This window comes from Elgaria multicarinata, chromosome 12 (assembly GCF_023053635.1).
Source record: "Elgaria multicarinata webbii isolate HBS135686 ecotype San Diego chromosome 12, rElgMul1.1.pri, whole genome shotgun sequence".
Classification (NCBI taxonomy): domain Eukaryota; kingdom Metazoa; phylum Chordata; class Lepidosauria; order Squamata; family Anguidae; genus Elgaria; species Elgaria multicarinata.
The window spans coordinates 25088368-25112596 of record NC_086182.1 but is presented as its reverse complement, the minus strand read 5'-3'; the positions used below and the strand labels follow the sequence as shown (position 1 = coordinate 25112596).

At 40.1% G+C, this 24229-nt stretch overlaps 1 protein-coding gene across 2 annotated transcripts in view; it reads left to right on the top strand.

The window, feature by feature from the left end:
* Window positions 1–24229, top strand: part of ARHGAP32 (Rho GTPase activating protein 32) — a 159768-nt gene that overhangs the window by 111794 nt on the left and 23745 nt on the right. For both annotated transcript variants that reach the window (XM_063139524.1, XM_063139525.1), the window contains 4 exons: window positions 5188–5337; window positions 20237–20339; window positions 21378–21522; window positions 22358–22440. In XM_063139524.1, coding sequence (XP_062995594.1) covers window positions 5188–5337; window positions 20237–20339; window positions 21378–21522; window positions 22358–22440 — 481 coding nt within the window. The remainder of the gene's footprint in view (window positions 1–5187; window positions 5338–20236; window positions 20340–21377; window positions 21523–22357; window positions 22441–24229) is intronic.

Genomic DNA, 24229 nt, shown 5'->3' with positions numbered 1-24229 from the left:
GATTAAAAACAACTTGCATTACATGGCTAATCTTGTTCCTTGTCAAATGCTAAACTCCACATTGATAGACATGTGCAACTTCAGTCATGACTGGTTTTAACTGCTGGCATGTTAATTCGTGTATGCATAATTCCAATGGCATGACTTCCTCTGTATGGTATAAGTCATCCAGCTTAAGTACAACTTGCATTACATGATGAGAAAATATAAAATATATGTAAGAATAGTGTGTGTGTGTGTGTGTGTGTGTGTGTATACGTGCATACGTGCATACATATTCCATCCTTTAGCTCCAAAGCCATAGCTGAGCTGGTACAATTTGCAGTTGCCATGGAGTTGGGATATTGGTTCCTTGACCCTCATTACAAACAGCAGAAGCAGAAAAAAATAGTTTAAAATGTGTATGTATGTTTGCTTAATTAAAATAAATTATACCTTTCATAGACTTCATATTTCTTTGGTACAGAAATTTAATGTACCTCTTCAGCACTGTTTAAAGTAAACTTCCTTGTATATGGTGGTCTACAGTCCCCCTTATCCCTTGAATTAGTTTTGGAAGAATCTCTGGGTTTTCAGATTCTTTTCAAACAAAAAGCTAACTCAACAGCTTGGTTCTTTGAATCCTCCTGCCTTTTTTTCATTTTATTTTGCTACCAAACAAACTGTAGTTATCTGTTTAAATCCATGCAACTGCATGTGTTCTAGTTTTTGACCCCAGCACAACATTTTCCTCTCAGCAGGGGGTAAAAATCATTTGTTAACCGGAAAGGCAACTAGTATACTGGCCATGAGCTGGAAATGTGGGTCATTCTGTATGTGGAAAGATTTTCTTTTCTAGGCTGCTAATCCTGTATTAGCAATCCTACTGTCATCAGGCGTCCAAACCAGGAATGAGCACATTTTAAATGTGTGTCGAATAGGCAACTGTATGATATGAGTGGTTTCAGTTCATCCGTGAACTCTTGCAAAACTGTCACTAGATCCGATAAGTGGATTGAAAATGCATGCTTGCTTCCATGTGCTTTAAGGAGCTTTTAGTTGGTGTATGTTTTTCCTGAAGAGGAAGATGTGTGAATATTATTTTTGCAGGCACTTAGCACCTGTACGGAGCTGTCCTATGTTCCAATAAACTAAAGGGTAAGGTATACAGTCACTACTCAGGCATAGTGGCCATCATATCATGCACTCACCCAACCCAGAACAAGCACAGAGCAGTTCTCCTAAAAACATAGAACAGAGCAATGGTAATAGCTACACATCTAGCAACCATGGCAACACTACCTGTGCTCTCTCAGTCATGGCCTGTTTGATGATGTTGCAGAAATGATGCTGCGAAATTGCAAGTTTGTCATAGGAATGACATTGTGACGCCCTCACATCAGCCAAAATGGGGAGCATTATATATAAATTGTAAATAAATAAATAAACATGGTTTACTGAAACAAGCTACAATAAACAGTGGTTTCCGATTCTGGCTTGTTTCAGTAAACCTTAGTGCAGACATAACAATAAACTGCTTAGTTTAAACCAGGAAATAGAACCTTCCAATTTCTTCATGCTTGTGCCAAAGGAAGAAGGAGGAATGCATGAGCTTAAAGCTCCCCTAACCTTGTTCACATATAGCCAGACTATAAACTAAAGCAGTTCTCATAGTAAAACTCTCCATTTCCCCATGCAATCAACTAATGAGATTAAAGACCCATTTTAAGGTGAGACAGGAAACCTATATTCAGTCTCTCTGCTGAGGCGAAAGGATAAAAGAGCATTTCAGGCCTGTCTGTGTGACCAACTGAAAAAACAGGCAACCACATTGGTCCTGCAGTATTCACAACAGAGTTGTTTTATTTTTGTGACACTTAAAGATACTTTGCCGATAAGGCACCCCCACACAAACCCTTTCAAAGCTGCATTTAAAAGCAGCCAGAGAGGGGATATTGAGAGTGGGAGCGTGAAACATGTCCACATTCCTCACGGCTTAAAAATGGCTGCCTACCGCAGCAGAGAGCTGCAGGAAGTGCCATTGAGTATTGACTCCCTAACCCCCTACCCCCCCAAAAAATATATCAAAAGATAAGAGATGGCTTTGCCCTCTTTTGCTGCCAACCCTTACCCCCCAAAGCTTGTGTATTATACTATGAGAAAATTTCTAATTGGCTATTGATTAGATTAAGAATTCTCTTTTTCAATTATAAGTATCATTGCTTTGGAACTGCCAGCATCCAATCCAGTTTTGGATCCTTAGGTTAGTTGCCCAATAATGCAGAGTACTCGCAGATGTAGGGGCCACTTTATTTTTCTACTTGAAATAAAGAAATCACAGCTGTTTTCTTATAAGGATATTATTCTGCTGTACTTCAATTGCCAGAGTATTTATTTATTTATTTATTTATTTTAGTATTCATGAGATATAGGCTTTTGGCCTTTGAGGAGCAAAAGCACAGGGAGCCTGATTGCTAATATTACTCCTTAGTGAGCCTTTATAACTTCCTGATAACAGAAAAAGCTGAAGACAAAGGAAATCCTTTTGCAACTTGCTTCATGTTGTGGCTTTTTATTTGAGTAGAATGTCTGTAGGGAATTGCTTGCAAACAAAAGCAATTCAGTAAGATAAGGAGGCCTCTTTTGTACACCACTTCATGGCTTCGAACATCTTTGTCCTGCTTGCTGATTGAAATGCATGCTAAGTTTATTCCCCTTTTGACATAGGACCATTTCCTTCCCATCATGGGGTAATTGCTACATGTATAAATCTCCATTGCATTGTCTCTAGTTCAGTGGAGCTTGGAAAATCTTAACACAACTGAGAACTTGTACTCCAGTTTACATTAAAGGTCAAGAAAAGCAGCACATTCTATTGGGGGACTATATTCAGGATATAGTTTTTTGTGTGAACAATCAATTCATCCCTGCTTTTAAAGGTGGTAATAAGAAATCTGGAGTTAATACTATTGGCAGTATAGCAGCCGCAATTCAGCACTAAATTTCCTTTTGTTGCTTTGTCACTGAATGTATTTTGCTTTCATGGATATTCTTCTAAGTACTCCTGGCATTGCTGGCTAGTAGAAATTAATGCCTTCGGTATTGATCCAGAAATGTAAAAATCCCTGTCAAAAGTACTGTTTGGTTTGCCTTTTAAAGGCCGAAGTTGTAATGTATGCATTCATTTCATTGTTTCATTTTAACGTATTTCCTAACAAAGGAAGCCCAAAGTGTCTAACAATAGTATACCAAAACAAATATAATACAATCAAAGCAAAGCAAATGATATGAACACTCCTAACAATAAAAATGCTACAATTTATCAATAAAAGAAAAAAACATAATTCGATTAATAAACAATACAAAATTTGTAAATAAAACAATTCAATAAACAAGAAGATAATAAAAACACACGACAGGTACTTGAGTCAATAATATATACTTTTATACACGTCACTGCAGCAACCAATATACTGAGACATACCATTAAAACAAACACATCCATCCTAGAATGAGTGGTGGTCGAAAGAGGAGGACCAGGCTGTCACACAATCCTTTATCATTGTGTGTCTGAAATGAGTCCAGAAAAGTCTAACTTTAGTCTCCATAAATACCCAAAGAATCTATAGATAGTATGAATGAATATATTTTATTACGGTCATTGACCAATACCAACAGTACATTTAACAAACACTCTATACAAAATACATTAACACATTAAAACTACCAACTTCTAGAGAGTCAGAGTTCATAACAGTTATATCAATAAATCCATCTAAAATCACAGAGTACACTCAGGGGCTAAAAAGGTACGGCATTATAGATAGTATCAATATCAATGATCAGGTCCAAACTGAACAAACCTTTAGAATCAAACACAAATCAACTATGGGCCAGGAGCATGATAAAAAAAGGACGTTAAACTATCCATTAATACTATAAAAACACAAGATACTGAGAACAATACTTCGTATTCTAAAGTTATATAAAGGTTAAAATTGTGTGATGTTTCTAAAGGAGTTGTGGGGTTTTAGTGCTCTTGAAAGAATGGATTTGGGCATGAGCTGTGATCCAGTGCTTGACAGCAACTGGATTGGCTAGTGAGCTGCACTATGGCTGAGCACAGGATAAAGAAATCAGCCCCTGGCTGCTCCTTTCCTTTTCTCATTCATACGTGGTTGACATTGAAATGATTAACCCCAGAAATCAACCAGCCTGAAAGGAAACTATGCAGAAAAACATGGACCACGTCACTTTTATGTAGAATTTCTACCTTCCCTCCTCTTTCCACCAGTCCTTCCTGCTACATTACAAATGCATGGAATTTTCAACTGCTGTCTAACATTTATCAACCTCCAAGTTAGATTACTGCAATGCCTTCTACATGGGGCTGCCTTTGAAGATGATTTGGAAGCTGCAGCTTGTGCAAAATGCAGCGACCAGATTGATAACCAGAACCAGAAGGTTCGAACATATAAGACCGACTCTGGCCCACTTGCATTGGCTGCGTGTACATTTCTGAGCCCAATTCAAGGTGTTGGTTCTAACCTATAAAGCCTTACACGGCTTGGGACCACAATAACAGATGGAACGCCGCTCCCGACATGAACCTACCCATACACTATTCTCAACATCTGAGGTCCTCCTTCAGATGCCTACTCCGAGGGAAGCTTGGAGGATGGCAACAAGGGAGAGGGCCTTTTCAGTGGTAGTGCCAACATTGTTATCTTTTCAGCGCCTGGTCAAGATTTTTCTCTTCTCCCAGGCTTTTAACTGACCCCAGAATAGTTGTTTTAAATGTATATTGTCTGTTTTTATGCTTTTTATAGTTTAAAATTGTGTATATTTGTTTTTAATGTTCACAGTTTTAATCTTTGTGAACCACTCAGAGAGCTTTGGCTATGGAACAGTATATAAATGTAAATAATAATAATAATAATAATAATAATAATAATAATATCTTAATTATATCCTTCATGACACATTTCCCACCTGTATCAGTTGTATTTAATGGTATTGAGAATAAGGGAATGTGGGGAGGCTATTTTAGAAAACTAAAACGCTGTGTGGGTGCCAATAGGAAATGCAATAGATAAATAAATGTGATTGAAATTGACTAGAATCAGCTGTGTTTTAGTAGAATATATTATGTATGTTCCTGTCTGGTTATCTGCCCACAAAAATGAGATTTTTATTTTAATTTGACAGTGTCAAAAAAACACGGCAAGCTCATTACTTTCCTGCGCACATTCATGAAGTCTCGGCCAACGAAACAGAAACTGAAGCAACGTGGGATCTTAAAGGAGAGGGTGTTTGGCTGCGACCTCGGAGAACATCTTCTCAACTCTGGCCATGATGGTAAGAAAGAAAGATGTTATGGTTTAGCCAAGGTTTTCTCACAATGCAAAGTCTACAGAACTAATTGGGCTGAACTGGTATTACTTCAACTCATTAGAATACTCCAACTCCAAATCTAACCATTTGTGCTTGCTAAAGAAGTGAAGCTCAGGGGTGAAATCACTGGAATGGGGAGGGGGCAATTCCCCTTCCTGTCTGCCTCCCTGTGCCCCTCCCAGATCTGCTCCAAAGTGTTGGGGGACCCACCAAGCACATTTGGGGAGAACATGGAGGGCTACATGGGGAGGAGAGGAAGGGAAAGTTCTGTTGCAGGAGTAAAAGCCCACTTGGGGAACATTGGATATGAACCCAGGTGCCCAGGATTTCCATTCATTTAAGGCATGAGTTTTTCAGAAATGTCCTGTCTTGGCATCAAGCACTCTTGTCACATCACAATTTTCTGTATTGCATCTCTTGAACTCTGTTTTGACACCAGTCAGAGACCATTTGCATAAACAAGCTGTCTTGGCTGTGATTATTTAAGAAAGAATCAGGCTAATCAGTTTCCCCAGAAGTTAAGGTCATCTGGAATATAGCCAAAGATGAAGTGTCACCTCCCTGATACATTGCTTTTTGGGTTTGTTTGTTTTTCTTGCCTTTGCTGCAAGAAAATGTCTTGAAAATAATAAATACTATTCTGGGCAACATGACAAAAGTCCAAGTTGTTGTATCTTCCAACTTTTGCCACAGGGGCGAAGGCTATAGTGCAAAAATCTGAGTTTACTCTAGTTGTATTTTGGCATTTGTATAAAGAAGGAGTCTAAAGCCATAAGAGTCATAGAGGGATAGAATTAAAGACTCAAAAGGGACCAAAAGGCCAACTGATTTGAACTGCTACACCACGGACGAATGCTTGGTTCCAGTACATAGCTGGGGGAGAAGTATGTACAATCTACAGTTTGTCATCCAATAACTTTCCTTGGGATACTTGTCACTCACCCCAAGGGGTGGGGTTGGGTGGGGAGGAATATAACAGATTACATTCCCGGTATAAATTCAGAAGTGTGTTGAGGTTCCATAGTCTAGTGGAATGTCAATTAACTGTAATGCGAATACTGAGGCTGGACAATCTTGCATGCTCACAAGTCAAACGTTATCAAAATACGCATCCAGGTGTATTCTGCAGGGAATTGTTCATGTGAACAGGCATTGTGTGTTGCAGCTTTAGATGTGACTTCTATAATATCCCAATGGTGCGTTTGTTCATTATTTCTTCCTTTTATAGCTAGGCAGTTCAATGTAAATTGCCTACTTAGACCTTACATCATCGCATCGAAACATGCCCTTTGTCTCAGTCCTGAGTATTCATCGTGGTGTCAATATTTATGCAATTAGTGTGTTCCACTGCTGCTTCGTGATCTTATGCCTCAGGGAGCTTTAAGATGTGTTTCACACTCCTTGTGCCTTTCTTGTGGCTCAGTACCAGCTTCTTTTCCAACATGTACTTTAAGTGCTTGATTGGATGAAGACCTGCACCATGACAGCTGCTGAAATCAGCAAAGATATTCTTGTTGAACCTTAAAAGGCAGGGCACACTGTAAAATTGCAAATAGATTGCACTTTGTGTTTTGTCAGATACTGTGTTGATGTTTTAAGATATAATTCATATGCTCCTTAAGGTTTCTATTGCAGGGAGGATAGTCATATTGATTCAGCTGGGCATGGATGCAATGCCTTAATTTCAGCATGGATTCTGTAACACCATAAAATCAAAGCCCCCTGTTCCAGGAGAAAGCATGTGTGAATAGGCACTGTAATAAAATTTCTTCTAAGATGGTCGGAGAAGCAAATGTAATACAACATGACAAGTGTGCTTGTCTTAGAGTTCCTTATTTGACTTTTGGAGCTCCATTTTTGGAGAAGAATAATGAATTACATATTAAACATCTGCAACATTTAGAAAGAACTGGGTTTTAGAACAAAAGACAGTTTTTCAGGTCAAATTATTATTTGTCTCTTTCAGAGAAGGCCACTGTGCATTACTCTTGATGGAACTAATGCATCTGATCTCTGCTAGTTATTTTCGTTTTAATGGATTGGAGGGTTGAAAGGGAAGAAGGAGAGCTGAGAAATTATTCTATTATGCTGGCTTGGTAGCTTTGTTGACACTGCCCTGTGAAATATTATGTAAATAGAGGCCAATCAAGATTGGAGCAAACAGGCCCAGATAACTAAGACCAGCAGGTCTAAATGTGATTTAAATGTGGCCAGACTGCTCTTGGCATGGGTAGTGAACTTTACCATAACCCCAGTACCATTACAGGATGGCATGATATGTCCTTGGCTGGGGAACACCTTGGCTTTCTGTGCCAGCAACTATGGGTGTAGTCTAAAATTGTGTTATGAGATACCTGTGGTATAGGCTTTCCTTTATTCTCATCTGAGGATGGAGCGTATACCAGGTGGCCCAAAAGTAAGTATACAATTGTTTAGAATGTTGATGGGAGGGGGGAGAGAATGTGTGAGTAGAAGATGTGTGGGTGGAGTCAGAATGACAGTTGGGAAGAGTGACAGGTGGTGACAGGTGTGGAGAGTGAGGCCCAAAAGTAGGTATACAGTTGTTTAGTTATTTTTTAAAACTGATATTGTGAATGATGGCAGTGAACTTAAGTCAAGAACAAAGAAAGTGGATTCTAAAACAGTACTGGAAGACTGAAAATGCCGAGAGGCACAGCGTGGCAAGAACCATCTGACACTCCTCCACCAACACGTCTGACAATTTATCGTCTTAGAGATAAATTTGAAGCAACAGGTGCAGTGGCTAATGCACTGAAATCTGGACGTCCTAGGATGTCTATGACAGAGGAAAATGAGATGAGAGTTGCTCTGACATTTGTGAACAGTCCGAAAAAGTCCACATGATGTGCACCTAGAACGTCCTTGCAACACTTAATGCATAAATTGACATTGAAGCCGTTCCGTCCAAGACTGTTACATGGTCTTCTGGAGGACGACCCAGACCGTTGGTTGCAATTCTGTGAGATGATGCGTAACCAAATCTCTAACGAACCAGACCTTCTTGATAAGATCACCTGGTCAGATGAGGCTTCTTTCAAGTTGTCAGGCCACGTGATCAGGCATAACTGTGTGTATTGGGCAGATGAAAATCCTCATTTGACTATCACATTTCAACTGAACCAGCCAGGCGTCACAGTGTGGGGTGCACTGTCCAGCGAAGATGTTGTAGGACCGATTTTCTTCGATACAACTGTGGATAGTAACAATTACCTAAACATGTTATGCGACGTGGTAGTGCCACAACTCAGAACCAGGGCTAACTTTGCCGAACTGCTCTTCCAACAAGATGGGGCACCTCCTCATTATGCTTTTGCAGTAAGGGGCTATCTTGACAACACCTTCCCACAGCATTGGATCGGACAACGTGGCAGCATTGAATGGCTGCCATGTTCACCCGACTTAACACCAATAGACTTCTTTTTGGGGGCATAGTAAAGAATAAGGTTTTTGAGAGGAATCCTCAGACAGTGAACGAATTAAAAGAGTTCATCTTGGAAGCATTTACGGACATTGATGCGGACCGGAATTTGTGTTGTACTGTGTGTCACAGTGTTCTGGACAGGTTCGAGGAATGTTGCACTGTTGATAGAATACATTTCGAGCACTTAAGAGATTAAACAGTGTTAAACAAATGTAATAAACAATGTAATAAAATGCAAATAAACTGTACTGTATACCTACTTTTGTATACCACTCCCATCAACATTCTAAACAACTGTATACCTACTTTTGGGCCACCTTGTATGGGAAGAACAGTCCCTCAGTACATTTCTGGGTACTAGGTTCCAACTTTTCCCTTCAACCCAACTTGGTGACTAAGCTCAGTGTTAGCTGCCCTCTTTAATTGTATTGACCTATTGTTAATTGGAATAATTGAAGTATTTCAGTTTCTTTGGCTTTGAACACCATTTTAATGTGCTGAACAAACATTTGGAACCAAACCAAGCTTTCTAAAGGAGTAGCTGTTCATCATCCAGGAGAGGCTCACAATTTGTTCTGCTTTGCTGGCACCTGTCATACTGGATGGTTTTATAGTGATGCAACCTAGCTGTGTCAGCATATTGTCATGTCTGACTGGGGAGGCATCTATGTACCCTCCCAATATTAGCTGGGGTTAGTGGCAGCTGAGTTCAACCGTACTGGTTCCACTGGCCCAAATAAACAGCCCTGCTCAAAGGAAACGGATAAGAATCTTTTAACATTCGGCCATAAATGGAAAGAAGTGTCATCAGCATTCAGCTTCATTGGTTATTGCTTTTCATGGTACTAATTTTGAATTGCAACACTTTTTTGCATATTCATTGGCTGCTGCTTGAGAATTAGACGCAATACTTTCTCTTCTGTTAATTTATTCTGTAATTAATTAATATAAACAGTTGATGTATGTTTTTAATAAGCAGGGAGGGTGGGACGGTGCTGTGGATTAGATACTTGACAGGGAAATCTGGTTCTTTAATATTCTGTAGTTCTCTACCTGCTTATGCCCCATATATCTGTAAAATTCCTTTAGAAATGTTTCACAGTTTGCAGGGAAGTGTATCATTAACGACTCTGAAGAAAAGTATTATTTGGGGCAGTCTTTATTTCTATTATTTCTAACCTTTATTTCTAGTAACTGATGTAGAATACGTAATTAAGACACATAATATACACATTTGTGTGCAATTAGGATAAGTAGTATTAAATAGATTTAAGCAACACCAAGACATGTTTCTTCAAAAGGCCGACAGTCTATTTACAAATCATTCCAGTATTTGAATTGATTTTACTTATACTAATATTAGCTAGGCTGAACAGTCTGCTTTAGAAATCCCTTGTGTCTCAAATATACATGACAAACCAGTAACTCAATTTGGATTTTACAAGCTCATTTCAACCTTTTTTCTTGCAAAATAAAATTGCTTGGAACTTGTAATATTGTTTTCCTATCTCAACAGTCATTGTTATACTCATTGCTTATACTCATTAGCTCATTGCTTGTTAAGTACACAGTTGTGAATTTAAATTCTAAAAGCAGGACTGAGAAGAATTTTTATTAAGTAATATACTAGGAATAGTATGTACTAGGAATAATTACATTTCTTTCTCTTCTGTTAGAAAGAAAAGGTGGGTAAATCCAGAGAAGGTTAAGCATTCCTAAATCTAATTGAAATCAATGGAACTTAAAATACAACAGATCGTTGGGACTTAAAAACAGTTATTATTGATTTCAGTGGGAATGTGCTCATTTTTAAGTACCCCAGGTTTTTGTAACCTCAAGCTGTCATCATCATGGCGTTGACTTTCTAGAACCTTTAAGACAAGGGAAACAGTCTGAAGATTTCAAAGTAATGTTCTGTCGTAGAACCAATTGATGTGCTGAGTTGGTGGTGTGTTGGATACTGCTTATAAAAGAACCAGTGCTACTTTTCTTGTCTACAACATCTTTGTTTAGTATGAAATTGATCTGACAGATTTCAGACTAAGTCTACTCATAACATGCTTAATTGTGCCCTTATTTGTAATTCCTGTTGGCTTTCTTAAACTTTAGAGCAGTTGTTTTGGCCTACAACTCCCATCAGCCTTAGCCAGCATAGTCAATGGCAGAGAAAGATGGGAGTTATAGGTAAAAACATCTGGAAAGCCACAAATTGTCCACCCCTGCTTTAGAGCATGAGTACAGGACTCACCATTCCAAACATGCAAGATGACATACTGCCAAGGGCAACACATCTTTAAAGTCTTAGCTTGAATTTTGTGTTAAAAATTGCTATCCATTATAAATGGCCGTGCCTCACACAGTGACTGAGTTTGTACAATCACTGCAGCCCAATTGTGCCTTATTTAAGCCATGGTTGCAGCATGTGCCGGTGGCCAATTTGAATATTTAAGCTACAGTGAGTAGCTACCATGGCTTATCATGTTGTGCGAACCTGGCGAGGGTGGCTTATGCAAAGGTTAAACAATCCTCGCATAACACAAAAACAGCCCATGGGTTACCTTGAATTTCTGTCAATGGTATTCACCTTGGAGTGACCTTCAGAAGTGTCTACCATTGAATCATGTTGCTCCAATGTGTGTTCTGTGTTCAGTGTGTTGGACCAAATTCCCTAGCTTGCAACTGAGGCTGGGTCACTCCAGGTCAGTGCTTGACTGTTTGGCATTAGAAGAAAGCAGTAGAATTGTTGGGTCAAGTCAACAGTGAGCTGTCACAAGGCACACAATAGCAGTCACCACTTATTCCGACTAGTAGGCCACTGAGCTAGAGGGTTTTATTAGGTGGAGCTCAGGCAGACCCATTTTGGTGTGTTGTCATTCAGTCTTCCTTAATGATTACCTCATAGTTTCCTCCTGCAGCCAGAGCTTGGTTGTGGCACGTAGGCTGAGTCCACACCTGATATTAATCAGATCTAAGTTCCAGGATCCATATTGGACTCAGGCCTTAAACACTATAGCCCTATTCAGGTGTTTGAGAGCTTTACTCACGTTGAAGTGAACACGAGTAGCACTCCCTTTCAAGTTGAACACAGAAAGAGTTGAACTGAGCGGGCAGGCCAGCGTCTGGAGAGATATAGGGGCAAGGCCAGCATGCATGGCCTCTACCTTTTACCGTTTACCTACTTTAAGACCTCATGCATTCAGGCAAAAGCCTGAAGAGGGCTAATGAAATGCAGTAAACCTTTGAAACATCTGGGATATTACCTCTTCGGTGTTATGTTCTACTTGCACCTTAAGTTAAAGAACTATATAGCGTCTCCTTCTTAATTCTTTATTCCTGAATTTGCACTTCTATTTCTAGAATTCAGAGCAGTAATTTTGGCATTAGGGAAAGGAAACACAAACTGCTTGCTTTATCTCTCAACAGGAGATGTTTGTGGTGTTCAGCATCCCACAGGCTCATGGCGTTTAAATTTATCAGGGTTTCTGCAAATAGGGAAGTATCTGGGAAACACGGATGGCGTGTTGCCTAGAAACGGAAGAACTGAAAATAGTAACCCAAGCTTCTGAGTTGATTTGAGCATTATTAATGGCAATTTCATGGATTTCTGTATATGTAACCAAAATGCTTCAACTCTATAATCAGGCTGAAGAAGACAAAATCACACTCCAAACAACTTCAGGCTATCAGAATAGAGATCACAGTTACATTGTAATTGATGATACATCACTTCATCTAGTATGGGAATTCTGTTACCTAGGTAGCACACCTATCGTATGAAAGGAGTACAGGTGCACCTTTGAACATACTTTGAAATCTACGGTCGTTTTGTCCCTGCCTTGTTTTATGGCTTTTTACTTAATCAGTTGGCAGGCTTCCATGTTTTCCACATATTGTTTAATTTGCAAATAGATTGTAACACAGGATTCCTAACTCAGGTATATTGTGTTTTTAAATTTTGTGAGCTGCCCTGCTAATTTTATTGATATCAGAAATAGATTAAATAACTGATACAAGTGTTTGATCAAGAGTGTATGTGTTAGGTCTAGAGATGTAAAATTTCTGGAAATTTTGAGGCCATGGGGAAAAAATGGAAATTCTGTGGGAAAACAAAAATTAAGCCATTTTTTTTAGTGCTCTTTACAGATCTAAAATCAATTTGTTGCTTTAGGACTGCCTTTCCTAACCTGATGCCCTCCAGATATTTTTGACTTCCGCTTCCATCAGCCTCAGACACCATGGCCAACGGTCAGGAATGGCAGGCACTGTAGTCCAAAACATCTGGAGGATACCAGGTTGGGCAGGGCTGTTTTAGGAATATAAATCACCCTTTCTGTTCCTAAAGTTATAATGATGTATAACTTGGTTTGCTCATAAAATGATAATAATATTTTAAAACCTTTTAAAAGTAAGGAAAGGAAAGGAACCTCTCGTGCAAGCACTGAGTCGTTTTCTTGGCAGGCCTTATAGCGGGGTGGTTTGCCGTTGCCTTCCCCGGCCATGATTACCTTTCCCCCAGCTAACTGGGTACTCATTTTACCGACCTTGGGAGGATGGAAGGCTGAGTCGACCCGAGCCGGCTGCCTGAAACCAGCTTCCGCTGGGATCGAACTCAGGCCGTGGGGAGAGTTTCAGCTGCAGAAACTGCTGCTTTACTGCTCTGCGCCATAAAATTAGTAGTATGAGCTCATCACCCTAACGCCAATATGTAAGTTTGCAATACATGCAATCCCATTTTCTAGTCCAGGATTGGACTTTAATGTCATGTGAGAAGCCATAGAAACAATGGACTCAAACTGGTGATGCCTGTTCATCCATCCTTCATAGAGATGTGGAGAGACAACCATTAGTGATCAGGAAAAGTAGGGAGGATGAAGTAAGCAAATAGCTCATTTAGTCTTATGCAAGCAGTCGTGCATATTTTTGGATCTCCTAATTATCAGTAGTTGGCTCAGTACAATCCACTTAATTCAAACAATGTCTTTAACCATGTCCTCATATTTTGAAAGGTTTTTGAGTTGGCCAGTTTCTGGCAAAGATGAATGGTGAGAAGCTTCTCATCTATTGTGGCGATCAGACTAGAGAATTAATTCTAAACCAGTGGTATCTGCAGGGCAAAGGAGGCTCTTGTAGGCATTGTCCGTTCAGTGTTCATTCCTACTCTTCTTGCTATATAGCAAATGAGCCAGTGAATTGAACGTCTTGCAATGTCTGCACCCTATTCCCTTTCTGTTTCCTACTTTGGCTTGTTGTTAAATGTCACAGTAGGGTGCTTCTGAAATTTAATTATGACAAATACAGCACTCTGCCATGCTGTTTGTTTATAAGGCTAGAAAGCTCCAGGGTGCAAAAGCCATGGAAACGGGCTGAGTTTGTTATCTGTGACACAGTGCTTCAATTAGGCAATTCAGGCAGGTGGTGTTGGCAATGTCAGAGACCATTGGGAACTCATGCTGTGCGTGACCATTTTGGTACGGGGACCCAGACTCCTCCTAGAGGAGAATCGTGGTGGTTATTTGTGCTCTGTCCTTTAAGATCAGATTCTAATGCATTGGCCAGTTTTACAGCTCCAAACCGCTACTTCCTTTTCAAATGCACTACTTATAGATTAAAACCATTTGCCAACACAGATGTGCACATAGCTTTTATTATTGCCTTCCTCTTCTTTCTCAGATCTATTTTATGTCATTATCTTACTCCAGTCTATTACTCAGGAGTCTGAATTCAGTGAGAATTGAAAGGATAAGGATCTTAAATTCAAACTGTCTCAGACAAGGAATGGATTTAGAAATTAAAATCATTTTTATACTTTTGAAGTATGATGAAGCACAGAGTTCATAGTGTAGAATTAAAAAGCTGTAATATGCTCTCTTGGAAGTACTTTTATATATGCTTATTTTTAAGGCATTTATCATATGTAATTAGTGTGGACTCCTAGGTCCTTGCCAGACCCAGTCGAAAATCCGGGGGAGAGGAGGGAAGAATTCGCATTATGACTAATGCGAGATCTCGCCCTTATGCACATGTGAGCCGCAACGAGCTCTGGAGGAGAGCCGTCGCGGCCGCCATTTTTTTTTAAAGTGGCAGCAGCCAGGAAAGGTAAGTAGGGGTTTTGATTTTCTAAAAAAATATTCTCCCCCCCACCCCCGGTCCCCGATCTCGTCGCCCTGTCCCCCTTCTCTTTCCCCTTCCCCCCGTCCCTGATCTCGTCGCCCTGTCCCCCTTCTCCTTCCCCCCGTCCCTGATCTCATCGCCCTGCCCCCCTTCTCCTTCCCCCCGTCCCTGATCTCGTCGCCCTGTCCCCCTTCTCCTTCCCCCCGTCCCTGATCTCGTCACCCTGTCCCCCTTCTCCTTCCCCCCATCCCTGATCTCGTCGCCCTGTCCCCCTTCTCCTTCCCCCCATCCCTGATCTCGTCGCCCTGTCCCCCTTCTCCTTACCCCCGACCTTGATCTCGTCGCCCTGTCCCCGTTCTCCTTCCCCCATCTCTCCCGCCAGGTCTGCTCTTCCCCCCCCCGGCCCCCATCTCCCTCCCGTGATCCCCCCCCCAGCCTGATGGGCACAGCGCTCCTATGGAGCGCTGTGGCCCGTCCGCTGCTTTTCCTGGCTACTCGCGCGTAAGTGTGGTAGCCGGGAAAAGCAGCGGACCAGTCCACATGCCCGCGGTCCCCACCTCAGCACGACCTGAGGCCGGGACCGCAGGAAGAACCGCACTACAAACGGTTCTGGTTAGTGCGGTGCCAGGGCAGCTCGAGTCCTGGCTGAGGCCGGGATCCCCTGTGCGTCATCTGGACGCACAGGGACGAGCAGGGGCCTTGCACCACGCTAACCCGTGGTCTAGCAACGGCCCTAGTGATTAGAGAGATTGTTTTCTTTCTGAAATATCTAGAATAGAGGAGCTTCTTTTTTTTTTTTTTATAATAATTTTTATTCATTTTCAACACTATATAAACATAGATAAACATTTCCAAAATATAACTGAAACAAACACAATAAGAAAAAAAAATACATCAAATATCTGCTGCATACATATTGAATAATTGTTGAGTACAAATATCAAAAACTATTACATATGCCTTATCACACTACAACATCTTCATTCTTAACATAAAAGTGCACCCCCCACCTCGGGATCATTCTTGAGTCCAAAATCTAATCATTTCTTCTGCTGGTGGTTTCCCACTTCCCTTAGTAAACACGAACACTAGGAACTGTTTCCAGATTCCTTCGAACTCATTTATTTTAGTTACGCCTTTTCTCCACTTAATATTGCATGTCAGTTTATCATTAATGGCTATGTCCCATACTACTTTATACCATTCCTCAATAGAATATTCCCCTTGGATCTTCCAGTTCCTAGCTATCATCAATCGTGCTGCAACCAACAAACTCGATATCAGCTCTATAATTCCTTTTCCACACTTTATATCTTCAAATAGTGACAGCAATGCTATTTTTGGTGTTTGTTCTATTTTCATTCCCACTATTTCTTCAATTTCTGAGAACACCATCTTCCATAATCTTTGTACATATTTGCATTGCCACCACATATGTAAATACGTTCCTTTTTCCCCACATCCTCTCCAACAATTTGCTGAATGTTGATCACTTATCTTATTCAATCTAACCGGGGTTAGGTACCACCTCCATAAAATTTTAAAATAATTCTCCTTTATTCTTACTGATAAACTTCTCAACACTCTTTGTTTCCATAGTCCCTCCCAGCTCTGTCGCCCTATTTGTATCTTCAAATCTGATTCCCAAATCATTTTCTCTGTATTCTCTCTAAACTCCTTCTCTAACAATATTTTATATATTTCACTCATTAATCCTTTTGAAACTATACTACCTCCTTTTCCTTTCTCCTTACTTACTACTAATTCTTCAAACCTCGTCATCTTTCTGCACATTCTATTATCTTTAATCCACTTTTTATTCCATTGTTCTAATTGACCATATTCTAACCAAGATAGCTTCTTCTCCTTTAACAAATTTTCCATATCCTCTCTTGTTTTAATATCTCTTACCCAATCCTTTAATTTTATTTTATTTTTCTCTTTTAATATTTTACATAATCTGCCCTTTAGATCCTCTGGGAAATTCTTTAACATTATTATCGGTGCTAAGGGAGAGTTGCTCGGAAGCAGCTTCCCTTTAAATTTACTCCAAATTTCCCATTGAGTCCTCAGGAGTGGATTATCTATACTTCCAACCCACTTTCCTCCTCCATCTTTAAAAAAAACATTCTCCAGATTCATCTCTACCTTACTTATGATTTTTTCTTCCATCCAATATAAATCTCCTACTCCCATAATTGCTTCTACAACATGTCTTAATCTATTTGCTACGTAGTATAATTTTATGTTTGGGAGACCCATTCCCCCCTTTTTTTGGCTTAGGTACCAATTATTTTTATTCACTCTTGCTCTCTTTTCTCCATTACAATATTTATTAATAATATTTTGCCAACTTTTTATCTCGGTTTCTGATATTTTTATAGGTAGCATCCTAAATACAAAATTAATTTTAGCTAATATCTTCATTTTTATCAAAGCTATTCTCCCAAACCAAGATAAATTTAATCTTTTATATTTCTCCAATTTCTCTAGTACCTCCTTCTTTAACCTCGTTAAATTTTCCCTTTCTAGATTCTCTAGATTTTTTGTAATTTTAATTCCCAAATATTTAATCTCATTCTTAACTTTCAATTCCATTCCCTTAAATTCCCAATCCTTTTCTTCCTTCTTAGTATAGTTAAACAACATCATCTCTGATTTAGACCAATTTATTTTTAACCCTGTAATTTCCTCAAATTCCCTCAACTGATATTTAATTCTTTCTAATTTTCTTAATGGATTCTTAATGGTCAATAAAGTATCATCCGCAAACATGTTTAGCTTTATTTCCCTTACCTCTCCAATTCCTTCTAATTCTTTATCCTCCCTTAGTGCCTTCGCCAAAACTTCCATAACCATTACAAAAAGGACCGGCGAGAGCGGACATCCTTGTCTTGTTCCTCTGGCTAGTCGTATCTTTTCAGTAAGTCCGTCATTTACCACCACTACCGCCGTATTTTGGGAATATAGCTGTTCTATTACATTTTTAAATTTATTTCCAAATCCCAATTTATCTATAATACTCTTTAGTGCCTGCCAGCTCACACAATCAAAAGCTTTAAAAATATCTAATGCCATAATACCTGCCTTAATATTTGCTTTTTTTATTACATTTATTACATTTAAAACTCTACCCACTAAATTATGCATATGTCTTCCTACCACAAACCCACATTGATCTGCTCCTATATATTCTGCCAAAAATTTATTTAGTCGTTTGGCCATAATAGATGTAAAAATTTTAGCATCCTGAAGGAGCTTCTGATAAACATAATTTGCAGTAGATTCAGGACAAACATAAACCAATTTTTTAAACCGCCCAGAGAGCTTCGGCTATGGGGTGGTATATAAATGTAATAAATAATAATAATAATGATAATGATAATTCATTCTTCATAGAATCTGTAATTATTTACAGAGGAGATTGCCACAAGATGGTCTCTTAAAACCATTTAAGCGAGTGACGTCCCCTCTACTTATGACAGTGACATGACTTAATTATTTGGTCTGGAAAATACTTTCTTTTGTTAGCTGCTAATCAGTTTCATTGGGTGATCCTGAATTCCAGAATTATAAGAGAAAGAGAGAGAGAGAGAAAGAGAGAGAGAGATCTCTCTAAAAAGCACCATGGACACTGATGGTGCTATATAAATAAATAAAAATAATCAAAATTCAACCTCGACACATTGTATAATTTGACACTCGATTCTATGGATGAGCCTTGAGGGATAACATTTTTCATCTTTCCCTGTTTGAGCTTCCCAGGGGCATCTGTCTGGCCATTGTTTGAGACAGGTCAACCTTTGGATGGGCCAGGCTCTTCTCCCCCTTGCAATGAAAAGGCAGGGGGTGCAGGCTCCGCTTGGCCCTAGGTCACCTGGATGATAGATAAGGCCGGGGTGTGCTACCTTTCACCACTCCAGTCCCAAGGCAATTGGAGAGGTGAATTTCTATCTGGCTGGAAGGGGGGGTAGCTGCTCCAGTGGTCTCCACAGGGTGCTCATTTTGGGGAGCAGCCGCCACGTGGCTTCTTTATCCACAGTGAACAATGTTTCCTTCCTCAATTGAGCACTTACGTTACCCAGTTTTTAAAGAATCTTCATTTTGACAGCGCATTTTCCTTGCCAAGCATGTTCTACGGAATTGTGTAAAGCAGTGGATATCATTGAGACATGACACTATATCCTGACTCTCGCAGCGTCAGTGCAACTCTGTATAATCTTCGCAGGTGTGGGGGTGGGGGTTCTACAACTAGGCAGAAAATAGCATCTAAGAGCTGCCCCATTCAGGAAAAACAGGCTAGTAGATGTCATTTACTACCCAATACAGAAAGTATTTGCTTTGTTCACCATCTCTTTTCCTAAAAGCAGATTTAAAGATAAAAAATTGAAAAGATAAAAGTAGATTTAAACAGTCATAAGGGTTCTGCCAAAGTTACATAGGAATAATATGGATGGGCGGTATGTGTTGTTGTTATTTAAACAAGGGCAATACATGCTATGTTCTGCCTGGGAAATCTGATTTGCTCCTTTATGTAGGATAAGAGTATGTAGAAGGAAACTATTTGTTTTGAGTAGCTAGCTGGGGGGTCTGAATGGCCTGAATGTTAATGTTTGCCTAATGCTGCCTTTCTGTCAGTGGATGCTAATCTGAGTTCCTGCTTTTTCAGTTACAGATTAATTGCACATACTTCTTCCTGGAAATTCTTGCTGTGATTTACCTAATTTTATTCCAGTGTAGAAATGCAAACAGTCTGTAAAGCTAAACCTATCTTGCTGTCTGTCTTTATTAATCTGCAATAGGGTGGGACAAGAGTGGACAGACTTCAGATCTGCATGATATAAACTATAGGAGTCTTCTAGAAGGAATCAACCATAGAATGGTGGTTTGAAGGGCAGAGATAGTCACAGTTTGGAGAGCAAAGCCTGCTGGGTTGGAGTGGTGCTAACCTTGGTAGACAACCAAAAACTTCCCTCCTCCAAGGGGCCAGGGACATTACCACATGTCCACGTTTGAAGCCTCACTAAAGCACCACTTAGATGGTTGCTAGAGATGACCAGCATTGGAGGCAGCTCCCATGTGATGCTTGGTTATCTGAAGCCGCCCTTAGAAATGGTTTGGTTTCAATCCTGATTAATGCACCTGCTGAACTAGAACTTTCATTTTGCAGCTACCCTGAAGAAATCTCAGAAACCTCTCATCCAGATCATTTCTGAAGGGGCTGCTGCGTGTCTAGCATAGAAGGTTCCTACCAAGGTCACAAATGAAAACATCTCATGGTCAATTAACATAGTTGCTTTTGCTTTTAAGTCCCACAGGTCCTCAAGAGCTGCACTGAATTCATTGAAAAGCATGGCATTGTCGATGGCATATACCGTCTATCTGGGATTGCATCCAATATCCAGAAGCTACGGTATGGGTTTGGTTTTTTTTTCAAATCTAGGACATGCTAACTACAAGTTCATTCTCTGTTTGATCATTCCTGTTCTGAAGAGCACTCATGGAAACTGACTTACTAGTAACTTGTTAAACTTCAAAATGTAGTTGATTTAGGAATGATCTAGAATCTAGTTCATTCCTAAAGCAGTTGCATCTTGAAGGGTAATATGTGTAACAATTTTGAAGTGTAACCCATTTTTTCATGTGTCATAGAAACAGAAAGTATGTTATTGGCTGGGATGGAAAGCAGTTATGCTTCTTTCAGAACATAGAGCATCTCTGGCATAGCAAATAATTTGCAGTTTATTTTATGGCTCATGTGAGTGAGAGCTTCAGAAATGACAGTTGCCTCTTCTCTGATCCCAGCTGTCTGACTCGCCTTATTAGTTCTTATGTGTTTAAGCCTGGCTAATCTCAAGCAGAAATTTCCAGGCATGTTATTTGACATGGAATAAGCAAGATAACTTTTGCTTTATAGCTCTCTGTTTTTTCTTTGGACAACGAAGACCGATGCACGAGATATTCCTCCTAGGCTTCTTAGTTCTGTGGCTTGCATAGGTTTGCTGAATACCTGCACACACTAATTTGGATGTATAGGACTGGGAGTGTCTCTGGACATCCTATTGTGTTCATAATTTTGCTTTCTAGGTGGATAAGATTGAACGAAAATACTATTTTCATTCTGACAGTTGGGGAAGTGTACCTTTACTTATAATAATTGGAATTGTCCATGTTTGCACTGCATCTACATGGAGTAAATATCATGAAATCACTTTCGTAATGCTGTTTTCACCATTACAGACAATATGATTTTTGAGCAATAGTTAGCTATAAAACCACCACAACTGCCTCCCAAGAAGCCATTTCAGCTAGAAAAAAAATGTGAACTTGCAAAAATGTGGCTTGGTGGTTGATCATTTTCTTCTTTCTGTAAATAGAATCCTTGTCTTTTTGTTATATATTTTCCTATTTTTCTCTCCTTGTACCCCCTCTGTTTTTCTTTTGTCTCTAGGCATGAATTTGACTCGGAGCAAATCCCTGACTTGACAAAAGATGTATATATTCAGGATATACACTGTGTGGGTTCACTGTGTAAGCTCTATTTCCGAGAACTCCCAAATCCTCTGCTCACCTACCAACTCTATGAGAAATTTTCAGTAAGTGCAAGATGGGATCCTTATTTTTACTGTATGGGCAGCATTAGTGTAAATCATGTTCTAGAAATATCTCACCTTTTAAGATTTTTTTTAAAAAATAGAATGATTAAAGTCAGATTTTAGAAATTCCCCCCTTGAGTGCCAATTTGCTTTATATTTATATGAAAAGCCATTCTTATGCATCACATTGCATGAGTATTTGCGCTCAATGTGATCTTGGGAAAGATCCAGTGGAGAAGCCTCAAGGCTAACTGGAGGTTCTTAATGAATTCTGTGAATTTCTTCCACCTACAAGGGAAATATGCAGACTTGTCAATGCCAGCGTGCTGCACTGGGTGGACTTAGAGACCAAGGTTGAAATCCCCACTTAATTATGCAGCTCGGTGTTGTGACCTTGAGCAAGTCAAAATTTCTCACCCTAATCTATCTCATTGCAACATGGTGAGAATAAAATAGGAGCGAGGAAACCCCACATATGCTGCTCCAGCCATTTTCAATCAGAATGGAATGCCACAGTAATAAATAATATCCTTGTGACCTAATTTAGGGTAAATCCATGGCAACCCAAAGCTTGCTGAAGTGTTCATGTTTTCTCAGCCTAATTGAATTGTGATTTCCATACTAATTGTCTACAGGATAACTACTGTTATTCGCAGGATAACTGCGAAAAAAGCACCCATAGATTGTAAGCCTATGCGGCAGGGTCTTGCTATTTACTGTGTGGTCTGTGCAGCACCATGTACATCGATGGTGCTATATAAATAAATAATAATAATAATAATAAGATACGTGACAAATGTGTAACATTGAGGTTTGTGTGTTTGTTTGTTTCCAGGATGCGGTGTCTGCTGCCACAGATGAAGAACGATTAGTTAAAATTCATGATGTCATCCAGCAGTTACCCCCACCTCACTACAGGTCAGCATACACAGCTATTGCTAAATACACAAATTATTTTGTTATCTTAACACACACACCCCTGCAGATCCATTTTTAAAAAAAATAATAATCCTTGATGCCTTTAATTCCATAAGACTATGGCCTTAGCTAGACCTACCTTTTGTTCCGGGAGAGAGGAGGGGAGATCTCGCATTGGGATTAACGTGAGATCTCTCCCCCATTTACACATAAGGCGCGACGACCTCAGGAAGAGAGGCGTCGCGCCCGCCATTTTTTTCTTAAAATGACAGCTGCGCACGAACGGTCGTGCGCAAAGGTAAGTGGTTTTTTTTTAAAAAATAAATTAATTTCCCCAATCCCCCCACCCTACCTTCTATGGGCGCAGCTCCCGGCGCCGTGCAAACACGTGAGCCCGAGGCCACGGAAAAAGCGGGCCCAAAGGGGAGGGCTCTATCCCGGGGCAAGGGAGAGATGGTCATGAGGACGCACAGGGACGATTCCGGGGTTTGCCCTGGGATATAGCCTGGTCTAGCTAAGGCCTATGTCCCTTTTCCCAGCAGACTTGGCAGTGCCCTTCTTGTCTCCTGGGATGCAGATATAGGCCAAGACTATTTACACTAATATAAATTCACACTGTATTTATGTGTAGGGTCCTGAGTTCATGACTTCCTCGATGTCAGTATGCAATTATGTAATTGTTCTTAAAAGCAAGGCTGACGTTTTCTGTTCGCTTTACAATTTCTGCCCACCCCCCTCCCAAGATGGCTGGCTTACTGAGGCAGCATTATTCTTGGTTGAGTGCACACTGAAGGATGTATAGCTGCGTAAAGTTGACTTCTATTTTAATTAGACCAGTAACAAGACAAAAATATATATCTTATGCATAATCTTAGCTGACGTTCGATAGAGTATGAAGGCGGTGAAGAAAATTAGAACTACCTAATTTTGTTAAGAAAAAGAGAGGTCATAAGATCTGCATAGTATTTTCATGGAGGCACGAGGGACAAGCTGTAGAAATCTAAAAATCCAGGGTGTGAAATGGAAAGAAATTGCAAGGAATGTAGGGCTCTCGTCTTGCCTTTTAGGCAGGATTCTGCAAATGGGATTGTCAATTAAGGTGAACTGAATAAAACGCTAATGCAAGCATAAATATGCCTGACTGTAGCAGGGACAGCAGATGTGCTTAATTGTCAGCAGGGAACTAGGACAGCTCACCCGAGTGGAGCTTCAGTACTGCCCACATTAAGGACAAGTAAGGAATGCTGGCAAACATGAGTCAGAAAAGTGGTTTGGGGATCTGGCAAACTTTTCAAGACTTTGCCTAACTAGGTTTGCCGCACTTGGCTGCTTCTAGCATGTGTGGGCATCCAGGATCAGCTGTGGTGGTGGTGGTGGAAATATAGTAAAATATAGAATTTGGCTCCTTGGTAGATTATAGGAGGCAGTGTGTGTTCTGTAGAAGGCAGCTCTGTGTTCTTTAAGAGCATGGTTTATGACTAGGAGAAGAGGCAAGTCTTACTAGAGCCTGTGGTTGTTCTTGCTACTTTTTTGGCATGTGGAAGCCCATCTAGAACAAGCAGGGATTGGTGGTTGCTGCGGCTGATTCATGCTACCAGGCTAGTTGCTTTGCTTCTGTTGGAATTAGGAAGCACAGAATGCACTGTCACACTCACCACCACCAGCATTCATATCACCCATTATAGGAAGCATATAATCAATAACTTGGAATACCTAAGTTCTGCCCTGGGCACAGTTTGACATGACCTGGCCTTGTGCCTTTGGTTAATGTGGACTATATTTGTTTTAT